General features: G+C 34.4%; 1 protein-coding gene across 1 annotated transcript; it reads right to left on the bottom strand.

The window, feature by feature from the left end:
- Positions 1 to 1,038: 1,038 nt before the first annotated feature.
- LOC132551581 (mitotic spindle assembly checkpoint protein MAD1-like) lies at positions 1,039 to 15,060 on the bottom strand. Its single transcript, XM_060215735.1, has 17 exons — positions 14,971 to 15,060; positions 14,393 to 14,569; positions 13,933 to 14,090; positions 13,412 to 13,594; positions 12,957 to 13,081; positions 11,848 to 11,929; positions 10,736 to 10,866; positions 9,945 to 10,059; positions 9,581 to 9,639; positions 8,892 to 8,978; positions 8,304 to 8,448; positions 6,933 to 7,130; positions 5,147 to 5,232; positions 4,263 to 4,353; positions 3,279 to 3,501; positions 1,845 to 2,035; positions 1,039 to 1,583 (listed from the first exon to the last, which is right to left on the bottom strand). Exons 2-17 carry the CDS (start codon positions 14,559 to 14,561, stop codon positions 1,425 to 1,427), a joined length of 2,202 nt encoding a protein of 733 aa, XP_060071718.1. The 5' UTR covers positions 14,562 to 14,569; positions 14,971 to 15,060; the 3' UTR covers positions 1,039 to 1,424.
- Between the last annotated feature and the right edge of the window lie 1,710 nt (positions 15,061 to 16,770).

The raw sequence follows: 16,770 nt of genomic DNA, 5'->3' as shown, positions 1-16,770 counted from the left end.
AAAGAGCAACTTTTACAGAAGAGCACAATGTTAAAGGTCAAGAACAAGTTAAAGATCAGTGTGATCCGTGACATTACAGCCAAAGTACATGAAAGACAACTTCTTTCCTCTCACAAACTTTATTAGGTTCTATTGCAATAAACCTTACCAAAGATAACAGAAAGACTATATGTCTTAAGGAAATGTGCTGAGCATAAGTATGTATACACTTAGGTAATGGTGGAAAACCCTAGCACACTCCAAGGAAACGCGGCAAGGACTAGTACTAGTTGTTATTCAAAATGTACAGCCATACAACTCCATACTTGAATACATGTAAAAATGATTTATAACAATTTTTAACCACATTGTCTCATTACAATCAAATTAAATTTATTGAACAAAGTGATGAAACTCTTAAATGATTTATCAATAACGATATTTAACAAGCAGTTATTTCTATAAAAATATGTCTGTATTCAAATGGCCATATCAATGAACAACGATTATCAGTTATAAGCTCATCAGCACATTGATGCTTGAGAAATATTGAATGCTAGAATGTTTATGTAAAGTAGCACAGAGATGTGTCGTTGATGACGGATTATGTACAGGATGTGAGGTAGGATAGTACACAGAATCCAATCCTCACCAGTCATCACTTGAAGATAATGTCTACCATCATGTTTGAATGAAGAGTAAAATGGTGTGTTGCATTATCTCATTTTCAATCATCAGAATTTCATAAATGAAACACATGGGACACTTTATGCACATATTAATGAATTTTCTACAGGACAAGATGAAAACTAATGTTTTTTCCATTTTTCCATCAATCATGCATCAGTATCAAATGTGTTGATCTGTATAAATTGTGACCTTTATTATCAGTGAGTTGAAGAACTGGGCTTATCTAGAAGGCTTCAAGTTGAACAATTTTTTTCTTTTTAAGTTACATGATCAACATTTTCCATTTCAAAATATAGCACAGATGTATTTTGAATTTTCTCAACATTGTCAGTTATGGGAACTCCACACAGAAACAATGTACTATAAACAAATATTTTGTGTTTTTATTGATGTTTGATTGAAATTTGCAAAATTACAGCAGTAAATATACATCCTGTTAACTAAGTAGTAACAGCTTTAACAAGGCACACACAGATTGAAGTCAATGAAGCTTTGAAGGTCCTTTCACCTTTGTGACCACGCCTGTTGACTGCCCGCGAAAGACAGCCTCATTGTGACATTGTTCCTTTTGTGTCAACCAATCATCATTAGCTGTATACTAATGTGTGAACATCAAAAGAGTACTGTAAAACCCATGTAACATTTGAGAAATTAAAGGCCCAATGTTTGAGAAGGTCATTCAGTCCTCTGGTGTTGATTGACCACTAGTGCCTGCTGGCACATGTTGGAAGGCTATCAAGGTCACCAGGTGAAGGTCAGCCTACCATCATTGTCTGCCTGCTGAAAAGATTGAGTGTAATACTGCTGAGGAAGGCAGGAATACTGTCCTGTTTAGCTAGGTAAAGTTCTATGGCTTCCTCCTGTGTGTTTGAGAAGTCAGTTCCCAACATCTGTACTTCACCACTGGAACTTTGCTGAAATAGTCACATTGACAAATTCAATAAACTCTTGACATATTTCAATATTTCATAAACTAATAGTTTGCAAACAGTACAATGGCTTGTCAATTTTCAAGATTGTGAATAATACATTTATTTTCATCAGTTTAATCCATATTAAGAGTTTTCCTAGAACTAAAAATAGAAATGATGAAAACATCTGAAACTACATCCACACAAACAACAAGGTAAAACAAACACACAAGCTAACTACAGGAAGATTGACTCTATATTTACCTGGAAGAGGAAGAAATCCTCTGGTGATTCAGCATACATACTTGTCAGTTTGTACTGATTGGAGGATAAAATGTCAATCTTGTAGCCAGTCAGCTGATAACAAACCTCCCGAAATTCCTGACTTGTCTTTTTAAATACTTCCATCAGTCTCTTATTCTTTGTCTCTTCTCTGGACAACTGTTCTTTTAAACCTGCCAAAGGTCACACAAAACAGTTTCAACGACCGCTCTTTTAAGAGAATATATTCTAAGGCAGTTTTGATACCTCAGTTAGTAGAGCGTTGGAACTAACAGAATCTCACATGGGTCACAAAGACTAACGCTGAACAGCCAAATGCTTACATTTCAGCTGAGGTATCCCTGTGCCATGTTTGATTATCTATCTCATATATTCACAAAACAGACAAGCATACAGTTAGTGTTGCAAGCAACAAATGTCCCCTGTTGTGCCATAATCAGCATTTTCACAGCAAGTTATCATCTGGAAACCAAACACCTATTTTTCAGCAACAGTAACCTTTGTAGTTGACCTTTTAACCTGAAACACACTCCCACACTAGGTCTCCTGCTAACCTAACATTGTATCAAAATCCAACCTATTCAACCATCTCTCACTCAAGTTATCATCTGGACACCAAAAATCTATTTTTAGCAATAGTGACCTTTGTGGTCAACCATTTGATCAAAAATACAATTCCATCCTAGATTTTCTACTAAACTGACATTGTATTAAGTTTCAACCTAAATGGTCATCCCTTACTCAAGTTAACATCTGGAAATGGAGTAACAGAGTCATTTATGCTGCCTTGGTTGTATTCTTGGGTAAGACACTTTACCCCAAATGCTCTGGATGGCATACAATGAGTCTGTTGTATGTTGTTCTGTGAGACAGCCACCTTCTCCTACATGGAGACTCCACCTCAAAATTACCCTGGCTGTTTATGAGGCAATAAACCCAAAAAATAAATATATTCTACAGAAGTGTTCTGAAAATTTGATTTTTTTTGTCTTACAACAATCTGTGGCCTTATTCTTACTACATGATATCAAATCTGGAGCTTTCATGCTAAGGAAAATGCTACTACTGACTCCATTGTTCAAAATGTCGATATTCAGCATTAACAGACACTGAATCAATGATGAATGAAAATCCATCCTGTACAACTATGATCTTGAATAAATTATAGCATAAAATATCCTTGTTTACATAACTGTTAATATGGCAACAGGATTCTGGGAATTAAACATATGGTGGGCTACCCAAGAAACGTTGATAAGAGTTACCTGTTTTCAGTCACTTACAAAGACTGAAGGCAATTAAAATCTCCATTGACGGTCTACTTGTCAAAATAATGAAAAGACCTTACTTCATTGTAAAATGTAGGCTGGTATTTTGATATCAGATCAGACTTGGATGCCATTTATACAAACTAACCATCCAGCTCTTTACTAGAACAAGGTTCTTCCATCTTATGTTGTACTTGTAAGGTCAGGTCATCCACTTTGCCTTCAGATTCTTCTAACAATTTCAGACGATGTTTTAATTTCTCATTTTCTTCGGTCAATTCTGCAATGATTTCCTTCTTCTTTGCCTGCGCCATTGCCACTGGATTCATACTGAAGTGTAGCACCTTTGTCTTAGAGGGATCATAATCACCCTGTCAACAAAGAAAAATCATCAAATTGTAACTTACTATTTTTATAAGTATTTTGTAATTTGTCCAGTGTACTGTAAAGTGTCACAATAATTTATCCTATCATATAGATAAGAAATGGTGGGAAAGAGTTATCATACAATAGTGGTTCAGAGATATTATACAATTGTGGGACAGAGATTTATACAATTGTGTGACTTAGATACACAATTGTGGGACAGATTTATACAATTGTGGGAAAGAGATATTATACAATTGTGGGACAGAGATATTATACTGTGACAGATATTTATACAATGGTGAGACATAGATATTATACAATTGTGGGACATAGATATTATACAATTGTGGGACAGAGATATTATACAATTGTGGGACAGATATTTATACAATTGTGGGACAGATATTTATACAATTGTGGGACAGAGATATTATACAATTGTGGGACAGAGATTTATACAATTGTGTGACTTAGATATACAATTGTGGGACAGATTTATACAATTGTGGGAAAGAGATATTATACAATTGTGGGACAGAGATATTATACAATTGTGTGACAGATATTTATACAATGGTGGGACATAGATATCATACAATGGTGGAACATAGATATTATACAATTGTGGGACAGAGATATTATACAATTGTGGGACAGATATTTATATAATTGTGGGAAAGAGATATTATATAATTGTAATTTTGTAATATATAAATTTTATACTAGTTGACCCATCACATTGAGTTACAAAACATCTATTTACCTGAAGGTGTCTCTGTTCTATTCTAGATTCAAGAATGAATTTTTCCTCTTCTGTCTTCTCCAGCTGCTTTTCTAATTTTTCTACTCTCTCTCTGTGAAACATTTCAAGAAGCACTACATATCAGCATGATTTGCAACACCATCATAGTTGATGGACACAGTATAAAATGTTCAGTTCACCATACAAATTTTTCTCCATTTGGTGTCATATTTACTGTGTGGAATAGAAACTAAAATTATATAACCGTTCTTAATTGATGTTTGCCATTTAAATATTGACATGCAATCTTATGGTGAAAATGGTGAAAATGGTGAAAATTTTGACAATAAGGAAACAAAAAACTGTTATACAATATTCCCCCGTTTTCAATATTTCTGCCACTAATAAAGTCTCAATAACACCTATAATATTCCCTTGTGTAAAATATCTACCACTAATAAAGTCTCATTAAAACCTATAATATTCCCTTGTGTAAAATATCTACCACTGATAAAGTCTCAATAACACCTATAATATTCCCTTGTGTAAAATATCTACCACTGATAAAGTCTCAATAACACCTATAATATTCCCTTGTGTAAAATATCTACCACTGATAAAGTCTCAATAACACCTATAATATTCCCTTGTGTAAAATATCTACCACTAATAAAGTCTCATTAACATCTATAATATTCCCTTGTGTAAAATATCTACCACTGATAAAGTCTCAATAACACCTATAATATTCCCTTGTGTAAAATATCTACCACTGATAAAGTCTCATTAAAACCTACAGTATTCCCTTGTGTAAAATATTTCTACCTGATAAGGTCACAATAATACCTACAATATTTCCTTGTTTAAAATATCTCTACCACTGATTAAGACCAATAAAAATCTACCTAAGCTGTAATATAATCTTCTGGTCAGTATTGTCTACATGAGACTTGGGAACCACTCCATTGCCATCAGTTGTTGATGATGTAGTCTGAAGAGGAAAACGATGATTTGAATGCAAGAATATGTAAGATATCCATGTATCATATAAGCTCACACTCAAGGGTAGAGGGACAGGGTTATTACAGAAAACATTACCCCAGACTCTAGGGTAGGAGGACAGGGTTATTACAGAAAACATTACCACACACTCTAGGGTAGGAGGACAGGGTTATTACAGAAAACATTACTCCAGATCCTAGAGTAGGGGGGACAGGGTTATTACAGAAAACATTACCACACACTCTAGGGTAGGAGGACAGGGTTATTACAGAAAACATTACCACACACTCTAGGGTAGGAGGACAGGGTTATTACAGAAAACATTACTCCAGATCCTAGAGTAGGGGGGACAGGGTTATTACAGAAAACATTACCACACACTCTAGGGTAGGAGGACAGGGTTATTACAGAAAACATTACCACACACTCTAGGGTAGGAGGACAGGGTTATTACAGAAAACATTACTCCAGATCCTAGGGTAGGGGGGACAGGGTTATTACAGAAAACATTACCACACACTCTAGGGTAGGAGGACAGGGTTATTACAGAAAACATTACCATATACTCTAAGGTATAAAGGATAGGGTTATTACAAAAAGTATAACATCAGATTGTAGTGTAGAGGACAGAGTTAAACATAATATATAACCTGATATACTATGGCAGATGAAAAGATTACTATAGAACCTCAGACTCTGGTGTAAAAAGGACATGGTTATTTCAGAACAAATAGCCTCGAACTCTAGGGTAGTGGACAGGGTTATTACAGAACCTCACACTTTCAGGTATAAGGGACAGGGTTATTACAGAACATATAACTTAGACTCTAGGGTAAGGAACAAGGTTATTACTAAGCATGTAACCTCATATTGTAGGGTAGGGGACAGACTTAGTACAGTACCTCCAGGGTTTTCCATAAGAGCTGGTTGCCGGCCAATTTGACCGGCTTCTTTGATCATTTGGCCGTCTACACCAATTCAGTTCCATACACGACTACACGTACACGGCAGGCCACCCCCACCTCGCCGCGTTGCGGCTCGGGTCGGCTTGCTTCACCAGCCTCCTACTTTCACTACACAGCCTACTACTAACAAAATTATGGAAAATCCTGGTACCTCAGACTCTAGAGTATAAGGGACAGGGTTCTTACAGAATATATACCTCAGACTCTAGGGTTAGGGACAGGCTTATTACAGGACCTCAGACTCTAGGGTATAAGGGAAAGGATTATTACAGAACATACAACTTCAGACTTTAGAGTAGGGAACACAGTTATTACACGACCTTAGACTCTAGGGTATATGGGACAGGATTATTAAAAAACATACAACTTCAGATTCTCGGGTAGGGGACCTTAAGACTCTAAGGTCTGAAATAATCAGATAACATCTATTGTACTGGAATAAACATCATTAGATATAGTACCACACAGAGCTTCCTGTCAGGTAAACACAATATCAAATTTTTCCTTCACATTAAAATCAGGAAAGCATGTGTAGACTTGGAACGATACAGTACAATCCACTTCAGCCTCATTAGTACAGCTGGATTTCAGTGGTTATGTAGTGTTTGCCATTAATACAGACATGTCAATGCAGCAATCTTATGGCTGGGAGATCAATTTTTGTTAACATTAATTGTGATGTTTGATATTAAATTCAGTCCCCACCAAACTTAGTTGTCCATACCTTATGACAGCCCTGTATTTTGTAGTCAGTGAGCTCCTGTGTCAGCTTGTTGATGTTAGCCTCTAGGACTTCCAACTGTTTCCTGTAACCATCAATGACTCCCTCCTGGTGCTGAATACGACTCGTGGTCAGTGACCCAACATTACTGGTCAATTCACTCTCATAGGAATCTATTATCTGTTTGTACCCATCTCTTTCCTGTATGAAACAGCATTAAAATTAATTAATTATAAGAAGTGAAAAAACTTCATAATAGTATTTACTCCCTTAACACAAATAAACATGAACCCTAATTTACTAAAAAAATGTTCTTGTTTTGTTTCGTTTATTGTGACTGATGGGACACAAACTGTGGCATGTCAATGTCATCATTATGAATGTTGCCATATTTAACTTTACAACTTCACATTTCCAATATGTAAAGCTTAAGATGCTTAAATAATTTTGATAATGATATTTTTTCCAAACGACTTGTTCAGGATATCATGTATATATGAGATGCTGATTTAAAATCCAGTTGGTCATATCAGAACTCATTTATCTCGAGTGCTGGTAAGGCAACAGTAAAATGTTCTCAAATCTGGTTTTCCCTATGTCATTGAAAATAATCACTAATATAACAGCAAATGAAACGTGGCATTGCAAAGGTGAACAGTTCACACTCATTCAGCTATTTTTTTCAACAGTACTCGATGAGAGTGATGTTCAAAACACATTTTGGCTAAGTTGCAGAGATACACAGTGATATATATGGACTTTGCAATGATGCCCTATTATGAAGCCGTCACAGCAATGGATGAATGAATTTTGAGGCAGAAAATCAGCTGATGACACTGTAGTGTCACATAAAAGTTTGACCACATATAAACAGAATATGACATGACTGTTCAAGATAATATGCGATAGATATTTCAAATAATAAAAAAAAAAAGTTTGGGAAAATCACAGTGCTTATGAGAAAAACCAAATCAAAATGCTATTTCCTGTCCTCAAACAATTTCTGTTAGAAAGATGTCACTTTGGTGCATCAGAAAGTTTTAGTCATCCGAAAAAATGTGCCAACTATTAATGACACATTTCCCTTATTACAAGTATCACATTTTCTTCTGTCAAATGGAACATGAAGTTAAGCAGTTTCCACAGTATAAATGTACCATTTAACCCTATAGGTAAAATTTTCCTATCTATACCCCAAACAAGAAATAATACACTTAAATTCAATCACAACAAAAAATGTATATTTATACTTAGCAAGTTTTTTTTACAGAATGTTCATGGTGGTTTTTCTCTGGAACTCCAGCTTTCCTCCTGAAATGTCTTAAAATTACCCTAGCTGTTGATGTAAAGCAACAATAGTAAACAAGAATGTACCTTGGAGAAAAGGAGCAGTTTTCGTTGGAAGCGTTTAAGTTGTTCCATCAGGTGTTGAGATTTAATTTTGTCCTGATCATGTTGTTTCTGTAACATCTCGTACTTGTATTGAATACATCGACTGTTTTCCTCCTCCAGGTGGCAGCTACAACAACATATTTTATTTTATATTATGCTAATAGATTTTTCAAAATAAATATAAACTTTGCACCAGTCTGTGATAACATTTTCAAACTTTTTTCATCATACTTTATTTTTCATTCACAATCTTGTTCAGTTTATTTGAATTCATATTCAAGAGACTCAAGAACTCATAAATGACTATTTCTGTATTGAAACTTGCTTACATTTAACAAAGATAATGAATTAACGTTTGAGTACTTCTGTAAATTTATGTGACAATGTCCCATATCATGTGTATTTCAGTGACTTTTGTATGAGATTCTAAGCAAGTTATGAATATTCTCTTAGAAATTTTCATAGGTCCCATTAACTACTATACAAAGTGTTTTTTTCATACATGAGATTCCAACAGTAAAATCAAGAGTAAAGGACCCAATATCTGTATCACAAACATTGTAGCTTTACCTGCTTTTCAGTTCACCCTGTTTCTCCAGTAGCACAGCATTCATCTCTTGTAAATGTGCTATCCTTTGGCTCATTTGGGCTGGGTTTCTGTCAAGGAAACAATGGCTATAGATTATCATTGATGTTTCGTACCTTCAAATCACTTTTTCATTTACTTACATATTATTGTTAGAGAATTTTATTACTACGATACTTCTTATTGCAATACAAACTTTAGCATAGAGCATTATCAATGGCCAGCATACATATCAATTCTGTTTTGTGTCCATTCATCATTCTATCCTTTCGCTATTTTGTCCAGGCCCTATCTTCTACACTACAGATCTTTAGAGCTTGATTTTTGAGAAATTTGTTCACCTTGGTAAGATGGTGGGTCACATATCAAATGTAGATCGCTCCTACACTAATGACCACAGGATTTCTAAACATGGTATATGGGTTCACTGTGGTGTCATTGCGTGTTGTGAATCAAAAGTAGGTCAGTGTGACCTACATTTTGAACTTTGACCTAAATCAAAGAAATAGTCTGGGCCCTATATTTCTCACTACTAATCACAGGAACTTTATACTTGTGATATAGCTTCACCATGGTAAGGCAGTGTGTTGGTGGGGAACTGTAATTCACAGAATTGTTTTGTGTTTGAAGGGTTACATCATACTTAAAAAAGACATTGCAATACATGACTTACTGTATTCTTACTCCATCACTATCCACAGACTCCCACTTCTCAAGGCGGTATTTCATTTCCTGAAACATTTAAGTTTTTCATTCATTTATTCTACTGGTTTTACATCCACTTCTAAAGCTTTTATACAGCTTACCTTTCATTTTGTCACACCTAACATTCTAGTATACTTTCATTAATGCTTTACCATGATATCTAGTCTGTATTGATGAAAATGGAATAAACTAAATCAAGTTAGCGATCAGAAACATTTCCTTTGAAAAGTTATACATATTAAAAACGACTTTTAGAAAAATATATTTTTGTATGTTAAAAGTAAATTGAAATTTTTACAATATTTAGGCATTGTGATGAGGGATACACCTACCGTATTTTCAACTTCCATTTTTGCAAACTCTTCCGATCTCTTTTCTAACCTCTCCAACTTTTTTTTCATACTTTCTGCTTGTTCTTTCAGTAAGAGGTTGTTTTCATTTGTACCCCTGACAGACAAAAGTATCATGAGAGTTAACTAAATTATCTCAGACAAAATGCAGTGAAACTATAAAACAAATCATACACAGGGATCTGTTCACTGATGTGGAAAAACTAGTCGGTCAACACTTAGAAGAGACCTGCAAATATCAATACAGGTCTCGAACCACTTGTTCAAAAATTTGTCTGAAAACAAAATACGATCAGTTCATAAACAAACAACCCTAGTCAGGGTTTTCCATAATTTTGTTAGTAGTAGGCTGTGTAGTGAAAGTAGGAGGCTGGCAAAGCCAGCCGACCCAAGCCAAAATGCGGCGAGGTGGGGGTGGCCTGCGGTGTATGTGTAGTCATGTACAGAACATTATTATGGAACTGGATTGGTGTAGGCGGCCAAATGATCAAAGTAGCCGGACAGATTGGCCAGCGACCGGCTCTTATGGAAAACCCTGCCTAGTCCAACTGGTCAAACTGATGAACAAAAACAGCCCATATCTTGTGCATCATAGTGTTAAACCAACCAAAGGTCCATGATTTGTATTCAACAATTCTATTTCATCATCTTGTATTAAGACATGTAAAACTTCAACTTTTTGGAATTCAAACAACTTTTTTTTTTAATAGTTGACAAATCAAAAACATGAATTTTCCTTTTGAAAATGATGACTTGTTTGTATTAGCACTGACCTGAGGTACTCATTTTCCTCACGAAGTTTCCTGACTTCCTTCTCTAGTGCAGGCAGTGAGGTGATCTGACTCTTCATAGCCTGTGTCATATTAGCATCTTCTGACATCCGATTCACCTGCTGTTCTAGCATCTGCATTAATATTGAATCCAATAATATATATCATTATTAAACTGAATTAAATGGGATAATTCAAATACTCATAAACACCTATACCAGTACTCTTCACATGTTGTTCACAATTACAAAAAAAAATAGCAAATATTTTTTTTCGTTTTGTTATTTACTAAGAGATTTTGGTACATATTGATAACTACTTCATACAAAGTATATTGTAAAATTTAGAGAAACATCACATCCACAAATTAAGACAATTTTGCTGAGATATTGAACAGATTTTAAAAATTTCAATAAGTCCTACAAATAATCGGCAGTCGAGAACTCCAATATTTTAGTCAAAACCATCGATGATTTTCCCTTTTATCAATATCAGACAGACTACAAATTTTCTTCAATATTCATGCCATTAATAAAGTCATTGTCAGGCAGACTGCAAATACTTTCAGTATGAAAGCAATGAATGAAACCAACTGTAAACCAAGCTCTCAATGTTTGATATTCAGACAAGCACATGTGGAAAATGTAAATGATGTTAAAGGCATCCACCGCCCTAGAAAAAATTCCTACCCAGAGACATTGCACAAGAATACATATACCAGAGAAGTCTGACTCTACAAGTAGATGAGTTCCAAATAACATAAGCAATAAGGAATATATATTTTGGTGATTGCTCTGCTGTCTTCATCTGACAAAATTCAAACAAGCTTATGCTAATTAAGTTTTTTTCTAAACATATACCTTGTGACCTAAACATGTTTTATAAAATCTTTCCACAAGTCAAGACAACACATGTGAATAAGCAACATATCTAAAGAAACAATTATTTTTACACATCACCTATCAAATATTCAAACAAAATATCATAACAAGTACTCTAAACTGTATGGTTTATTAGAAAACATTGTGGGATGATGTTACTTTTATCAAATTAAAATGGGGGCCAACTAGGCTTTATACGTTTTGAAATCAATAATTGATATGAAGCATGCTTACCTTCATCTTGTGTTCAGCCTGCTGAGCAGTATGTTTGTATTCTTGTAGCTCATTCAAATCTATAGATAATTCAGCTGCTCTCCTAAAACATTTCAAAGCAATACATAATGATATATCCATCATATTGACTGTCATACATCAGTTTGTTTTCTTTTTCGTTTTCAATTCACAAAGGCCGTGCCATACATTTATAAGCGATAATGTAGCTACATGTGTAAGTTAAGTCAGCTAAAACTTTTAACTGAATAATTTATATAAATTTTATTCTTCTTTTGCAAATGATTGAGGAATCTGAGCTTTAAATTTCACAATGTGGCATTAAAACCTTCTAAGTTTATTGGTTTTGCTGGCAACAGATCCATATGTATATCATTGATATTGAGAAAGGGATTGAGTATATACATGTATTGTGAGATCAAATAATTACACATCACTGTTCTTGTAATATCTAAAGGATATGATTTTCATCTTGATGAAATCACAAATATCCTAACGATAAACAAGTTTTTGATGAAGATGATTTTGGATTTTCAAAAACATTAAATGTTTTCATACTATAAGTTTGGTAAAAGAACGTGTGTGTTGTACAAGTAAGAATTCAATAACATTACGTTTTGCTTCATCTGACATCAATATTTGTGATTTTTAAAATTACAACATTTTTTCATCATAATCTATGTTTCTACACACATTTTTTTTCTTTTACTTGAAGTTAGAAATGGAAATACCACCACCAACATGCTAATGTATTTTTCTTTATTTCAAGAACAGTTATATAGTCAGATCTGTCATGTTCACCATTCAACATCATATTGACTATGGGCAAGTTAGTTTTTATATAGGGAGATAAGGTAAATCACTACCTCTATTGGAGTTGATACCAAGCTATCCCAAGTAAATCAAACAATAGGTGGGGATACATAAGAATGAATGTCATAACCAAACACTAAAATTCCAAGTAAAATCCACTGTGAAAAGGTCAGTCTGGACTATCATATCAATGAAGATGTGCAGTTTCTGAAGTTTTCTGCTACATGTTTTTCAAAGAATCTTGCAAACTTTTCCCAAGTTACTAGAGTAAAGCTGGTAGTGCACTATTATAACCATACCTCAACTGTAATTTTAACTGTTCATTTGTTTCCTCTACTTCCATCTTGGCTTGCTTCAATTCTGTCTGGCACTTCATCAAGTCATTTTGCAATTCAAAGATTTTAGTTTTTGATGAATCTCGTAACTGAAAAGAATTACACGAACACTGAATACAAAACAAGGTGATAAGGACAGCCACATAATGAATTATATAAGTTGGGTATCCTTGTAGCTAATATAATGGCTCTTCAATATATCTATATTCAATGTTGTAAAAATTGCTGTTAACATCAATAGAGGCATATTCAACTTACACTTTTTACCGAAACAGTGAAGAAAGTTTCAGAGGAAAGTACAATCCAGAGAGGACATCACAATCATACAGGACCTGTCATTATGCTTCAAGGCTTTTACAGTTGCAAAGTGTATCAGCCCTTGGAAGACATTGGCATGAGATAATAACGAATGTCTTTACCTGCTGCAATATCTGCTGCATCTGCACTTTCTCTTTCTGCTGGGCCAATGTCTGAGTATCAAACTCTGCCTTCTTCTGTTTCAACTCCTCCCGACAGGCTTCAAGATCCTCCTTTAGATTTTTCTCTTTGTCAGACATGTACTTCAACTTGGCTCTCAATTCTTTCAACATTTCTTCTTCTCGCTGCAAACATAAAATTAACAAATGTAACAATTGGATAGTTGAAAAATCTGGAAAACAAACTCCAAAGTGACCACTACACAGATGATTGCCAAAAGAGGTTTAAGTTGTCGTATCTTTTCTTTGTTTATGTCATATGCATAGTTTAATAACTTTGAATGTTTTCATTTCCAAATAATATCTGGAAGCTTTGCTAGTACAAATTGTATTTTTCTATGACATGATTAGTGAAATTGTCAAAAAAATTACTTACCAACCATAGAATTTTGCCAAAATCAAGTCTACATGCAGATGGAATAATTCCACTCTGCCAATTTTCACAGACTTCAACCATGGCTTACCTCCCTTTCTCCTTTCATGTTACCAATGTTCAAATCCATTTCGATTTTTGCCCTTTTACTACATGTTCTTATATCATCAACCTCTGATTGCAGTTGTAAAATTTTGCTCTTAGCTGCAGCCATTTCAGCATCTTTCAATCTTCCTTCTTTTTCCCTGTCTGTAAAAAAAAAGATGCAATATAAAAACTTAACTTCAAGGTGCTTAATGTCTATACTACTTCAAATTTTCTATAATTCTAATTGGTTTAAATGAAATTATCATACATGACAAAAATTCAATTGAATGGATATTGACAGCTTCATACTATACAATTGCAAAGTATGGACAAAATTAGAAATGGTAAAAATCATCAGATATACATCATAACGGAGCTGAATAATTATGAAAGCCGAAGCAGGTAAGAGAGTTACTCGGAGAACCAGCCATATGCGTCTCATCAAAAATAGTTAAACCACACACCTAGCAGGAGTTTAATGGAAACCGCTGACTGTGAAGAATGATTTGGGGATATATCTATGGTCCGGTCCAGATCAAACCGCGGAAGTCCTTGTCGACTTGTGTTGGACAGAAAGCTGTCAAAGTCCCTTTTCATACGGATGACAGCTGTGTTATCTTCTGGTGTGTCCATTTTGTATACTGAAATAACGAAGAGAGCTAAATAATACTATACATAAATTGATTTTTCTTTTATATTGATCACCTGTACATTATATAATTTTATGCCCCAATAGCAACAATCCAAATTAACTTGGATCATGCATTTAACTGGAGATTTTTCTTTCCTACATCTTACTGGGATCAGGCCACTAAAGGCAGGGCACAAGGACACTTGCTTTCCCAAAGGTAAAAAGGCAAAGTTAATGGGAAATATCCATTTAAAGCTGGTCAATTATTAAATAATGACAATACCGATATATTACAATACATGCGTAGATAAGAATTCATATTCCTATTTTCACATGTTGCTAAGAACCTTGAGTTTGATCGTAATAAAGAAGGTGTTAATAATTTGAAGGATGTGAACTTGTTATACTAACTGATAGTTTTATGTCACTCAACAAGTCGTGCATCAACTAAAAACGGTACGTCAGTACATGATTTCAAAATCGTAACACAAATTGAGACTAGACATCCCGGCTTCTTAAAGACGGCGCCATTTTTGTTTTCCAATATAAGGGAAATAACTCTAACAAGAGGTCTGATAGGCCCGCATAGTTTACTAATATGATAATTACTCGTCAAAGCGGGTGTAAATTCAAATAATTGTCAAAAACCTGCAATTATGCACTTCAGGTTAAACATCAGTCGTCTATAACTGATGAATACGATTTTGGAAGACTTTAATTAGAACAATGATAAAGCTTTCAAACTTTCAACCCAATATTTTACTTAATTGAATTATTCATCTATACCCAATTGCTTTAAGGGTAATAATTAACTCGTTTTCGTATTGAAACTATACCGTTTGGTAAATTATTTCTTTCCTAAGCTTTGTTAAATCTTATCTCAAGAAATTATCAGTCAAATATCATGACCCTGACCTACACACGCCAGTGGATGGATCACGCCTTGGCATAGAATTCTACAAGGAACAACAAATAAGCTGCATGTTAATGTGAAATATATTGGAATGGATTGTCGATAAAGAGAACACTCATATCTACCAAAATTACTTCCTTTTGTGATAACGAACCTTAAGGTTAAGGTGGTTGAGTAAAGAAACGGCCTATATTGTAACTACTTTTTTTCAGAATACAAGGAAGTTATGGCTTAAACCTAATAATAACAGTTAATTTAGAAACGTTAGAACATATAATTTGCGGTTGACACGAAACATAGAGCGTTTATAATAGAAGTCTCCTCTTGAAACAAACAGTAATATCTTAATACAAGGACCGAATACAGAAACATTACTCGACTTCCTCTTAAAACAAACAGTTATGTAGTAAAACAAAGACCGAATACAGAAACATTACTCGACGTCGCTAAACTCATCAAAATTTTAGATAATATAAGGCACAACTTCCAAAGGGAAATGCTTACCTTTCCATTGCCTGGCCACATGAAAAAAGATAGAGTGGTTATTTCCATTTCATTTCACTATTGAAAATATTTGCCATGCTTTTCTCTGATTATAACACTAGACGTTGGATATTTTGTGTGCAAAGCTGTTCGACTAATGTCTGATGTAAGAGACAGAGAAAAATTCAGACTTATTAAAACAATAAAAGGGTTTCATAGACCCTGACACCCCTAAATTATGTATCAATTCCCAGAATTATCGTCAAGTGTTTAGAAATGGGTAGGATAAGCAAGAGGTGAAAACCAGCCTTAGGTATACAGATTTATTAAAAACATCTCTATAAATAAGCTAATGCCACAGGCCATTTGACTTTCCAAATTTCCAAAATGAATTGATAATTCATATTCTGTACTCTTTGTTAACTGGAAATAGCTCATCAACTACTGAACAAATATCCTCCACACTCGAGATTGCCGAACGATCCATTTATTAGCGGTAAAACAATAATAAAAAAAAAGGATTTCATAAGCTTAGGCACATAGGCCCAAAACTCAACAAACTGTGTATAAATTCCCAGAATTCTAAGAACATGTCTAGAAATGGATAGGAAAATCATGTGGTGAAAATGAACCGTCAAAAGTATACGTCCATCAGCTTTTATCTGGCCGACACTTCTCTTATTTCGCTCAAGACTGCTGTAAAATTATGTCTATTTGCACTTCTTCTTGTACGGTTGAGTGACGCAGAGTAGATTTAATGTCGCTCCTAAATACATGGAGTTATAGCCCTTTGTTTATAGGAATGCTACAGACTT

This window comes from Ylistrum balloti, unplaced genomic scaffold, assembly GCF_031769215.1.
Source record: "Ylistrum balloti isolate Yb309-2 unplaced genomic scaffold, AGI_CSIRO_Ybal_v1 Utg370208, whole genome shotgun sequence".
Classification (NCBI taxonomy): Eukaryota; Metazoa; Mollusca; class Bivalvia; order Pectinida; family Pectinidae; genus Ylistrum; species Ylistrum balloti.
Note: the sequence above shows the minus strand (reverse complement) of the source record. Positions and strands in the feature narration are given on the sequence as shown.

Bases quoted from the DNA above. Each gene is read 5' to 3' on its own strand.
- LOC132551581 (XM_060215735.1), bottom strand. From the start codon at position 14,561: ATGGACACACCAGAAGATAACACAGCTGTCATCCGTATGAAAAGGGAC. The intron at 14,091-14,392 runs GTGTGTGGTTTA...TTTTTTTTACAG, and splicing joins TTCCATTAAACTCCTGCTAG to ACAGGGAAAAAGAAGGAAGA. The intron at 8,449-8,891 runs GTAAAGCTACAA...ATGTTGTTGTAG, and splicing joins CAGGGTGAACTGAAAAGCAG to CTGCCACCTGGAGGAGGAAA.